Below are 11759 nucleotides of genomic sequence, written 5' to 3'. Positions count from 1 at the left end.
GATCTTTTCTCAGCCAGACCACTGATCCAGCAGGTGAAAATATTTCTTGATTTAGGTCTTCCCTTCATGCCAAGCTTTACACGTCAGCATTTCAATGGTTGCGAGGCCTGTCTGTGATTGTGATGTGCTTCACCACGTATCTCCTGACACGTCATTTCCACCTTAATGTTCTCCTCTCATCGTGTGTATTAACCAAGTGCAAAAGACAAGATGGAAATATTTGTAAATGGTGGTCATATTAATAGGGATCTTAAGTCTCTCTACCAGGGATAACAGCAGGCCTGTGGTGCATCAGAACTCCATGCTGGTCTGCTGCTGCCAAACCCCTCCTTGCTTTGCGTGATGACTACGCACAATCTGAAACCCTCATTGTTACATCTGTAAATACGGTGTCTGAATGTCAAATTCAAATCATTTTCTCTTACGGGGAAATAAAAACATTTTGGTGTCTGTTTTGAGTAGGCAAAATCCAAACTTTGTCATCGTCACCAAGGACAAACGCACTTCTAGAAAATTCTTTGGAGCCTACATATTTTACTTCCACAATATTATCGTGTTCGTGTTTGCTTGTTTATAGTAATAGTTGTCTGTTGTCGATGAGAATAGCCATAAAACAAACTTACTTAAAATGACTACTGTCCTCTACTGCAGCTTTGACAAGCTATACCGGCAGTGCACCTGTTGCGTGACAATGATACGTTGTGTGCGAGCATGTCACCTTAGAAGCCCCAAAGAAACTGTGTTGGCTCATGCTAACGGTAGCTTACATCAAATCAAAATGTATTTGTATAGCCCTTTTTACACGCAAGCATGTCACAGAGGGCTTCACATACGGCCATAGAACTGCCCCTCAACCATCCTAAACCCTCAAGGAAGACAAGGAAAAAGTCCCAGAAAAACTCACTGGAGGTTAGATTAGCTTACATGGGGGGGGAGGATTGCCATCGGATAGAACAAACGTCAGTCCGCCCGCCATGCCAACTGTGTACGGGGCTAAATGCAGGCGTGCCAAAGCTTAATAGGATGAGACCATTAAAAAACACTCCCTGCTACTCGGTCAAACTCACCCCTTTCCCCATGAGAGGGAGGGAGAAGGGAGGGATACAGTAAGGACAATGTGCAAAGGAGGGAAGGAGGGAGGAACAGGACAATCAGAAGGACAGGAGTAAGAGAATGAGGGTGGAGGGAGGGGGGGAGAGATGGATGGGTGAGAAGGATGAGGGGGAGGGGCCTAGGGGCCTGGCGGACCTTTCTGGAACGAGCGTGTGATTGGAAAAGAGAAAACGGGGGGATTAGGAGAGAGGTATATAAATCAAGTCTGGGCCGTTCATCCTTATTCTGCTCACTTACTAGACTCAGCGGACTGGCTTTTAGGAGAGACAGAAGCTCTTCAGATCCTCTGTGACCCTCTCAGGTGAGACCACATCTTCACTCACCTCACAAACACAGACGCCTGTACAACAAGCCACTGACACATAGACAGTGTACCTGCCTTGTCAATGCTTACCTCTAATACAGTTACTGGTGAATTATACTACTGCAGAAATGTATGTCGTATTTCTACGGCCACTGCACACAAAAGTGTGTGTTATGGTTGCCCTGTATGGCTGTGAAGGGAAGTGGTGGAGGAAGTAAAGATGTGAATGACAGATATCTAAATCTTATGTGAAAGATTGGAAATGCAAATGAAGAACAAACCTTATCTTAGTACTGGTGGCCTATTTCTGTTTCTTTTCTTTTCGTGGCCACCTCGCTGAGCTAGAGGTTGGTTGTAATGGAGCTTGGGGTTGACCTATTTTGATTAGAGTCAAGATAGCGATACAATGGATCGATTGTGTGGAGGACTCAAGCGTTTTTCTGAATATCTAGTCCACGTAGAGGCAGGTGTATCTTGGTGTCATAATTCAGTGCATCACAAACTCTCATCTTGTGATTTGAGGATGAATGGAGATTGTGGGGTTTTGGATTCCAGCATTTGTCATCTCTTCTATTGGCCTCTCGCCCTAGAAGCTTCTAGAGAACTTGTCTGCCATCATGAAAGAGAGGCTCAAGCTATCTACATGGTTATCCTCAAAGACGAGGGGTGAACTACCTACTAAATAACAAACACAATGGCAAATTTGAGTGAATGTAGAAATCCCATAGCGCTAACGTACATCTATCATGCCAACAACAGATGAGGTCAAGATGTTCAAAACATCAACAGACACAGGCTCTCAGCCAATAAGGATTGGCTCAGAATCAGTCCACCCAGATGGTTAAGACCTTGGCAGGCACGTCCTCTTCAGCGACGCTCCAAGCAGCTTCACTGATTCACTGACCTCCGAGCACTCGGACGTCTGTCAGATCCCATCAGGCAGCCACTTTCAACCCACCCTCTTGACTTGCAGATCTAGGGATTGAACACAAGTGTAGCCTACGTGACTTCAGAGGGTACAGGCCCACTAAAATGTCCGTCATCCAGCTTATTCCTCCAACAGGCTTAGCGGTGTCAGAGGGTTGGGTGAAGGGGGGTGGGGGTGGGGGAGGAGGATTAGCTAGGATACTGCCTAAGGTGATTAGGGGGAACAAGGACAGGGGCTAACTGTTACTTAGCCCCACAACCATTCTGAGGCGCTGATACCATCGGCCACTCATACCGTCCCCAATACCCTGACGGACATCTTCTCTGATCAATCTTCTTTAGCGAGCAAACCGCTCAGGGAGTGAACTCTTACTGGCCACGCCACAAACCAATCCAACCTTCTGGAAACAAATGCATGATCAGCGTGTTGCTGTTAATATAACTGGAATCTTAAGAAGTTATTGCATCGCTGGAATCCTGAATTGTGTGGCGATTTGTAAATCATTATCTTTTCAAATGAAAGGCCAAATGAATAATGAATCACGAATAAATAAATAAAAACTACAGCAATAACGCGAATGCACTTTCCACATTATGAACAGACAGCAGTTTGTAAATATTTTTTGTTGTTGAAAAATTTAGCTTCTTCCAATTTGGGTTCCTTTTTATAGTTCATCACAGAAAAGCAGTAGAACACAAGGACACCTCTACTCCTTAGGAAGGGCAATTAATCAAACTGGGTGTTAAAGCGGATTAGTGATAATCCTATGGTTTCGCCTAATCTGCCTAATCTCTTTTATTACAGATTACCTCCCTTGTGTCCAGAGGAAGCCAGGGTACAAAGCAGAGATTAACAGCCAGAGGGCAGCAGAGAGAGAGGGAGGGAATGGAGGGAGAGAGAGAGGCAGAGGAGGAAAACAAAACTAGCCTAAGACGACAAAGATAAAAGATCAAAAGACAAAGAGTAGAACAGACCAGGGTCTGAACAGACCACCAACCCCACTGGAACGCAACCACAGTCCAGTCGCTCCTCTAACGACTGCCTCTCTCTCTCTCGTTCTCGCCCTCTGTCTCTTTCTCCCCCCTCTCTCTCCCCGCAGCTTAATCCAGCAGAGATGAACGCCGCCCCCCCAGCAGGAAGTGCCCTGGCAGCAGGAAGTGCCACCACCGGCCCCACCACGCCCAAGAAGGGGCCCCCCAAGTTCAAGCAGAGGCAGACCCGTACCTTCAAGAGCAAGGCCCCCAAGCCTGGCCAGAAAGGGTGAGACTTTGTCTTCATCCCAGCACACACACACACACACACACAGACACACAGACACACACACACACACACACAGAGACACACACACACACACACACACACAGACACACACACACTCACAGACACACACACACACCTGTCTCTCTCCAAGCACACACACACCAAAAAACATTCAGTCGTCACATTGCACCACAGAAAAACACACATCCGTTCATCACGAGAGCATTGTTCTTATACAATATAACTATCACAACTCCAACAATCGACTTTTCGTTGCTGTTGTATAAATGGACAACAAGTGAATGAACGAGATCAAGCGGCCGTCAGACACTGATGCTCCTGCTGTCCCCCATGCAGGTTCGGTGACGACATCCCCGGCATGGAGGGTCTCGGCACGGACATCACCGTGGTCTGCCCATGGGAGGCCTTCGGAGACATGGAGCTCAGCGACCTGGCCAAATACGGCATCATCTAAGCCTCCTGCCTTCCCTCCATTCCTCCTTCCTGCCTCCCTTCATCCCTTTCCTCTTTCTCTCCCTGACCTGACGTCTCCGCTCATCCCCCTCCTCGTACTCCGGCTGTGACTGAACGCCCTCTGGGAGGATCACCCCCCCCCCCCCCTCCTGTCGTCTCATCTGCGCCGGGCCGCCCAAGGGGACTAGACCCCATGGTGGGCGGACGCCACACTTAAAGACTGCTATTTTTTTATTATTATTATATAATAATACTGTTTACAGTGTATATGACTATACTTGGAGTCGTGGAGACCAAGCCCCTCCTTCTGTTCGCTTCCCCTGACCCTCTACAATAACCTACCTCTCTTATCTTCCTTCCCTCCCTCCTTCACTTGCCCTCCCTTCCTCACCCCGCGACCGACTTGGGCAAAAACGCTAGCTTGTCCTTGCTTGCTGTCGTCCATGGTATTGTAAATATGACCGGTTTGTTTGCGTTGTTCTTACTTTGCTCCTCCATTTTCTGTCTTCCTCTCCTTCACATTCCTTTTTTACACCTTCCCCTCGTCGGTTCCCTTTTACAGTTTTTCTTTTCTTTTTTTTTCTTGGCGTTGTGTTATTTACCTCACCATTGACCAATGGTGGGCCACCTCTGGCCACCCAGGACTCTGAATGGACATCACCAGGAAAGAGGGTGTGTGATATGTTGAGATGACCGAAACTACAATGCTTTAGCTCATTCTGGTGGAGGTGTGCCCTCTCCTATCCCACAATCCCCCCCTCTCTCTCCTCGCCCTGGTCTCACCTAGCTCGCTCGCCCCACCCACACCTAGACCACACTGTTGACCGGAGAGGCATACACGATGTGTCGCGCACACGGGCACACTCACATCCCTGAGGGCGTACGTGTAGCGTGTATGTCTCTGATAGACGCATTAAAAGTTTCTATTTTCAGTAAACTGAGGTGTCCTTGCTTTTACTTTCTTAAAAAATGTCCTCAAAATGTTGTGTCATTTAAATCCAGGTATGATCACCAGGGTTGCTGACACTGGCACGTTGCTGACACTGGCACGTTGCTGACACTGGGACATTTGCATACTGCATTCAGACAAAGGGCAGATGAACATTTTCTTTCACAATTCGAAAATATTTTGAAATGGGTTTCTATGGTTTTGTCTCAAACAACTGTGACTCAACACCAGTTCAGACTAATCTTCACCTAACAACAGCCACTGTTACAAAACACAAACTCCCGTACAATGACAAACCAGACCTGCATATTTGGTAGAAGAAGACTATGACATCATGGGAATAGTTCAGCCACATAACAGCACACCCTACTCACACACACCTGCCCTTTGATCTAAGGTCAATCTTTGTGTGAACTTCAGAGCATGTTCTATGTTTGATCCTGGTCACCGACTTTCCTTTGGGTCCCACGGCCCAACACCTGTACTAGGGAGCACATCACCCTGGACGAGCACATTATCCAAACCTGTCTCAGTTGGATCGCAGATCGACTCTCTCCTTCCTGCCCGCCCCCCCCTTCCCAGCCCAAACACACCCTGTCAGGCTTGGCCTGTACAGACTTGAGTCTGGGACCTCAGCTGGGGCAAAGACGTTCTCTGTGACTGATGCAATTCTCCACATGCTTCAACAACTCTCTTCAAAGTCAAGTGAGTGCGTGTAGCGTGTAGCGTGTGAGTGCAGACGCTCTTATCCAAAGCGACTTACAGTAAGTACAGGGACATTCCCCCCGAAGCAAGGACCAAGGACACAACATCATTTGGCACAGCGGGGAATCGATCCGGCAACCTTCTGATTACTAGCCCGACTCCTTCACCGCTCAGCCATCTGACACTCCCTTCCTTCTCACCTCTCGATCTGTAGCCTAGCAACCTCTTGTTTTGATGACCTTATATACATTGATAAAGCCCTGGGCATGTGACAAGCACTCCAATGAGGTTTCCTAAACTTCAAAATACACACTTACAACTTAACCCCCCTGTTGTTGCTAATGCTTGTTTAACATTGTCAATTCAATATGAATAGATCGCCCAATAATAGAAAAACCTTTGGTGCATCACAGGAACAGTCATTGTCATGACCTTCCCATGTGGAGAGAGTGTGTGTTTTGAGAACTTTGTGTGTGTGTATGTGTCAGTACCTGTTCTTTTGCCTGTAGACGTTTGAACCGCACCTCTAAGTTGCTGTTTTGGAAGGTAGGGATAGAAAGAGACAAAGGGAAAAGGGAGAGAAAAAGAGAGAGGAGAGAGAGGAGGAGAGAGAGGAGGAGAGAGAGAGGAGGAGAGAGAGAGCAGGAAGGAAGGGGAGGACTTACCTGTTAATGTAAATCTGAAGTGAAAACAATATTTCCTTTTCAAACTCATTTGTTCTTTCTCTCGCACTCCCTCTCTCTTTTTCTCTCCTTCCTCATCTCCCTCCTTTCCACTGAACCAGGCTGACGAGATCGGGTCACATGCTTGAACTTGGAGCCATGCACAGATATGACAGGGTGTTGATGCATCGTCTAAAAGCATATGTCTAAAGTTTTCCAAAGTCAAACTTCCCAAGTTGGGAGAGAGACAGAAGACCTGGCATCATAGCGTTGGATCCACTTATAGCTTCAGACAGCAGGTGAGTCCAGGGTTGGTCCTGAACGAGAATTGTTTTAAGGAATTTGTTGGACATTATTTACACTAATGTTTAGTACATTTGTTTTATCGCCAGACAAAAATGAAGTTGAAATATTTAAAAAGGTATTTCAACTTTTACTAAGTTTTCATGATATCGGTGATATCAGCAAGCCTGAAATCTTTATATCCAAATGTTTGAGAACATGTGTTGTTCAACATCAATCGTGTTTCGTAATGTACTTTAAAATCTGGTCACCTTCACACAAGCATCATCAACAAGAAAAGCAAAAACAAAAGAGTGTTTTGGTGACTTTTTGCGTCTGTAATCTCCAGGCTAAAGTTCAAACATTAAGGGGTTAAAGAATGGGACGTGATGGGGTGTATTTACCCAGTGATAAGCATATTAAATGTCATCTCTGAATCTCTGCCTCTAAAACAAGGCCACTGTTATATTCTGGAGGAAGTCACAATCAGTTATCGTTAAAGTTGATCTCGCAGGGCTCTCTCTCTCCTCCTCCCTTCCTCTCCCTCTCCCTGCTTTCATTTGTCTCTTTCTGTCAGAGTCAACCCCTGTTTCTTTCCTACTCTGGCACACAGAGCCATGATCATGCACTCCTTTTTTCCTCTCTCTCTCTCTCTCTCTCTCTCTCTCTCTCTCTCTCTCTCTCTCTCTATTTCTCGCTGTCTAGCAGACAGAGACAGTGTTTCAAACTGTCTTGATTCACCTGAATGTCCCTCCCTGCCTCTTGTGTTTATTGCCTCACACACAAATCTTTCTCTTTGTCCTGGCATGTCTGCTCTCTCTAACTCTCTCTAACTCTCTCTCTCTCTCTCTCTAACTCTCTCTCTCTCTTTCTCTCTCTCTCTCTCTCTCTCTCAACTCTCTCTTTCGCTCTCTAACTCTTGCGCTCTCTCCTCTGAGTCGTTTTTTCTCTGTTTGCCTCACTCTGTCCTCTGCCTCTCAAACACATGTGCACACTTGTTTGCAGGCACGCGCACACACGCTCCTGCAGTTTGTTGTTCCATTGTATCGAGGCTGTCTCTTTGGCGTCCTCAGGTGAACGCCACATAGGCGAGACTGACAAGACCTCCGAGACAGAGAGGAATCAACGGCCCAATCAGGACGGGCGAGAGAAAGGACCGACCAGGAAGTAACAGAGGACATGTGGATTATCACCAGGATGGGCTCTCAGTCCCAGACACAGCCCCACCTCGGCCTGCTCTTCCTCCTCTTCCTCTGCCTCTCCCCTCCTAGTCAGACCATGGCATCTAACACCACCCTTAATAACACTGACACAACAAACTCTACCAGTGCGGCTACTCCTACTACTAGCACCTCCTCTCCCCAGACCAACACGTCCTCAAACTCCACTTCCCAGGAGCCACTGGGGTGTGGAGCAGGGCTGGAGCCGATGTACTGGTACCTGTGTGACAGACGGGCAGCATGGGGCATCGTGGTGGAGAGTCTGGCGACGCTAGGCTTCGTGGTGAGCTCCTGCCTCCTGATTGGCCTGCTGTTTTGGACCCTCTGGGTGTGCGTGTCGTCCCGGCAACGCCCCAGGGGCATCGGGGGCGCCGTGGCGTCCATGGCGCTCTTCCTCCTGTCCACAGCCGCCCTGTTCGCCCTCACCTTCGCCTTCGTCATCCGCCTCACCTCGCAGACCTGCCCCACGCGTCTCTTCCTGTTCGGGGTGGCGTTCGCCCTGGCGTTCTCCTGCCTGCTGGCCAGGGGCCTGGCGTTGCTGGGCTTCGGCCTGGCGAGGGGGCGGGGCGAGCCCTGCCTGGCCCTGTGCCTATTCCTGGTCCAGGTGATCGTGGCGACCGAGTGGCTGATCATCGTGCTGGTGCGGGACGGGCGGCCGTGCGAGTACAGCCAGGGGGAGTTTGTGATGCTGCTCGTCTATGTGTTCTGTCTCCTCGCCGCCGCGCTGGTGGCGTCACTGAGGAACCTGTGCCGCTCCTGCCTGACCTACAGCTACAGCTACACGGGCGGAGGCCAGAAGCGGGGCCAGATCCAGGCCACGATGCTCTGCCTCACCCTGCTGCTCTCCGTCGCCATCTGGGTGGTGTGGGTGGCGCTGCTCACCCGCGGCAACCCAGAGATGGGCCGCAGGTAGGGATGCTCACGTTGTTGCTGTTGATTGGTCCGCTTCATTAGCTAGTGTTTAAAAGTAACGAGTCACTTTTTGAAGTGGCATTTCAACATATAATATTCACAGTACACAAACAATATTCACAACGTCATTGTCGTTTAAATATCGGAGGGGGTTACCTCCCCCCACTCCACCCCCACAAACTAGGACACAAACTTTGGACAGAGGAATGAATCCACGGTGTACAGTAGCACATGTGCGCATTGTCTGATCCCTGGCTCTCATGGCCCCCAGGCCCAGGTGGGACGACCCGGTCTTGAGTATCGCCCTGGTGGCCAACGGCTGGGTCCTGCTGCTGGGCCACGGGCTGGCCCAGATAGCCTGCCTGTGCAGGGGGGCTGGCCACTCCAGGGAGGCCACCCCGGACTTCAGCGGGTGGGCCAGCCCCACGCTGGAGTTTCCCGGCCCGGCGATCCGGAAGGAGGGGAGGGACAACGGCAGCTTTGAGAATGATGGTGCCGACCGGAAAGGTGAGAGACGCGGGGCATGGGGGTTTGCGTGAGAGAAAGAACAGAGGGAGAGAGAGAGAGAGACAAAGAGTGAGAGTGAGACAGCGTGTGTGTGAGAAAGAAAGAGAGAGAGCAAGAGAGCGAGCGAGAGAGAGACATAGAAAGAGAGAGGTGAGAGAGAGAGATAAACTGTGTGGACACGAGAGGAAGAGAGAAGACAGGGAACGGCTACGAGATTCAAGGTCACACGAACAGAGACACGGAGATCGGACTGACGGGGTCTCATTCCTCTGATCTGGCATGAACCCACTAAGGAGAAAACCCCCCCGATATAGCTCGTCGAGGTCGGCACTCCTGTCAGAACCTCGGCTCCTACTGTCACAACAAAGATGTCACCACGTACCAGATGAGAATGATGACCCTGTCAGGTTTTCACAGGCCTGCTGTATGTTAAAGAGGAGCAAGATGGTAAAGCCTTGTGCTTCCTTCCAGCAGGGAAGAGACAGGAGCCGGTGCTGAAATCTCCGTACGAGTCTGGCTTCTCCATGACAGTGAGTATGACAGACATCCTTGGGATTAGATGCAGGGTTTATCATTTACATTTAGTCGTCTTACCCAGAGCGACTTACAGTAAGTACAGGGACATTCCCCCCTAGGGTGAAATGCCTTGCCCAGGGTCACAACGTCATTTGCACGGCTGGGAATCGAACCGACAACCTCCTGTTTGGTAGCATGTGTGCGTGTATTTCCGGTATGCCTCATGTGCTTAATGTGTGTAATGTGCTTAATATTGTGTGTGTGTGTTTCAGGAGATTGACCCAGACAAAGATTACACCATCCCTCGCCCGCAGACTACGATCACCAGCGAGCCCTACGACGAGTACTATGGACACTCCCTCTCTGATTAACATCACACCGATTCTCATATCAGCTCAGACACTTCAGACACACACACAAGCGCCCACTCACACACACACACACACAAGCACCCACTCACAGTTCAAGCCAACCCCATGCATCACGTAGCTACCAACAAAAAAAAGGACATTTTGAAGCCCAGCTGCAGATAAATGGTTTTGTAAAAATGTAAATATAAGAAGCTGTTTTGCAACCTGTCTTTTCCTGTATGGGATTTTAGCAGTGAGACTATAACACTGACAGGGCTAGATTGATTAAGAGGGGGCGTCGTTGCTCAGACAAGGTTTGGACAGGGAAGCACTTAGTGGATGTGAGTGATTGTGACAGGGGGGTTTGCGTGCAGCATACTGCTGTGAGAGAAAAGAAGGGGGGGGGGGTAGTGTGAGAGAGAGAGACAGAGAGAGAGACACAGACAGAGAGACAGAAAGAGAGACAGAGAGAGAGGCAGAGAGAGGTTGAGAGAGAGAGAGACAGAGAGAGCGAGCGAGAGAGAGAACACAAACCTCCGAGGGCTGTTAAGGGTGAGAAGCTGCCACTCTGAAGGTGCCAAACGGTTGGGATAGGAAGAGGCATGTGTGAAGGGTGGATGAAGGAGAGAAGAAGGTAGGGGGGAACAGAGGGGGGAGGGAGAGAAGGAGGAAGAGGTAGAGGAGACACGGAGGAGAGGGGGAAGAGAGGGGGGAGGGAGAGAAGGAGGAAGAGGTAGAGGAGACGCGGAGGAGAGGGGGAAGAGAGGGGGGAGGGAGAGAAGGATGAAGAGGGAGAGGAGACGCGGAGGAGAAGGGGAGGGAGAGGAGGAGGAAGAGGTAGAAGAGAGGGGGAGGAGAGGGGGAGGAGAGGGGGAGGGAGAGAAGGAGGAAGAGGTAGAGGAGAGGGGGAAGAGAGGGGGAGGGAGAGGAGGAAGAGGTAAAGGAGAGGCGGAGGAGAGGGGGGGAGGGAGAGGAGAGGAGGAAGAGAGGGGGGAGGGAGAGAGGGAGGGGGTAGAGGGAGATTTGGCAGCATCATTGCATTTTCCTGTCATTAGTCACTAACGTCCTGAGGAAAGGTACAAAAAGGAATTAATATATATTTTTGCATCCATTTTATAAATACAATTTTAAAGAGAGAATATAATGTGCATTTTTGAGGTTGGAAGTAAAATAAATGGTTCAAATGTATCTTTGTAAAGGTCTGTCACAGTTTTACTCGACGAGCTTGATGGGGAGTCAGACTGTGTTGTAATGTTGTATGTTCCTCACTAGGTGGCGACGCTGAGTAATATCCAAAGTAAACGTTGAGAGAAATGTCAATATGTTTCACCGTAGTCTACACTTGGAAGCCAACAGTAGACAGTTGAGTTGCACACTGTAGAGAGCCCTTGGGTCGGATTAAGTAAATACAAACTGTTTTTCGACATGCCATAAGGCATCAGTACCTTATGAATTTCCCTCAAGCTTTCACTAGTCACAGCTTTCCTGATGGGAACAGCCAAACGGAGCACACTATGTTGACTACATCTGTTGACTGTTTATGCCTGCTGCCCCTCTTCGGCACCTCAACGACGTTC

At 49.3% G+C, this 11759-nt stretch overlaps 2 protein-coding genes across 3 annotated transcripts; both read left to right on the top strand.

The window, feature by feature from the left end:
- The first annotated feature begins 1311 nt into the window (after nucleotides 1-1311).
- Nucleotides 1312-4080, top strand: pde6hb (phosphodiesterase 6H, cGMP-specific, cone, gamma, paralog b). Its single transcript, XM_084677874.1, has 3 exons — nucleotides 1312-1414; nucleotides 3445-3605; nucleotides 3963-4080. Exons 2-3 carry the CDS (start codon nucleotides 3460-3462, stop codon nucleotides 4078-4080), a joined length of 264 nt encoding a protein of 87 aa, XP_084534000.1. The 5' UTR covers nucleotides 1312-1414; nucleotides 3445-3459.
- A 2399-nt stretch (nucleotides 4081-6479) lies between these two features.
- LOC146253893 (G-protein coupled receptor family C group 5 member D) lies at nucleotides 6480-10822 on the top strand. 2 transcript variants are annotated; one of them, XM_084678129.1, is made up of 5 exons: nucleotides 6480-6694; nucleotides 7751-8806; nucleotides 9081-9316; nucleotides 9791-9846; nucleotides 10105-10822. In XM_084678129.1, the coding sequence occupies exons 2-5, from the start codon at nucleotides 7857-7859 to the stop codon at nucleotides 10201-10203; spliced, it is 1341 nt and encodes a 446-aa protein (XP_084534255.1). In that variant the 5' UTR covers nucleotides 6480-6694; nucleotides 7751-7856; the 3' UTR covers nucleotides 10204-10822. The 2 variants fall into 2 exon arrangements, with proteins under 2 accessions (XP_084534255.1, XP_084534254.1); XM_084678128.1 differs by having other exon boundaries at nucleotides 9788-9846.
- The last annotated feature ends 937 nt before the right edge of the window (nucleotides 10823-11759 follow it).

The sequence above is a fragment of the Hypomesus nipponensis genome, chromosome 17, assembly GCF_054491055.1.
Source record: "Hypomesus nipponensis isolate SF chromosome 17, ASM5449105v1, whole genome shotgun sequence".
NCBI classification, from domain to species: Eukaryota; Metazoa; Chordata; class Actinopteri; order Osmeriformes; family Osmeridae; genus Hypomesus; species Hypomesus nipponensis.
The sequence above is the reverse complement of the archived record's forward strand: the minus strand, read 5'-3'. Positions and strand labels throughout refer to the sequence as shown.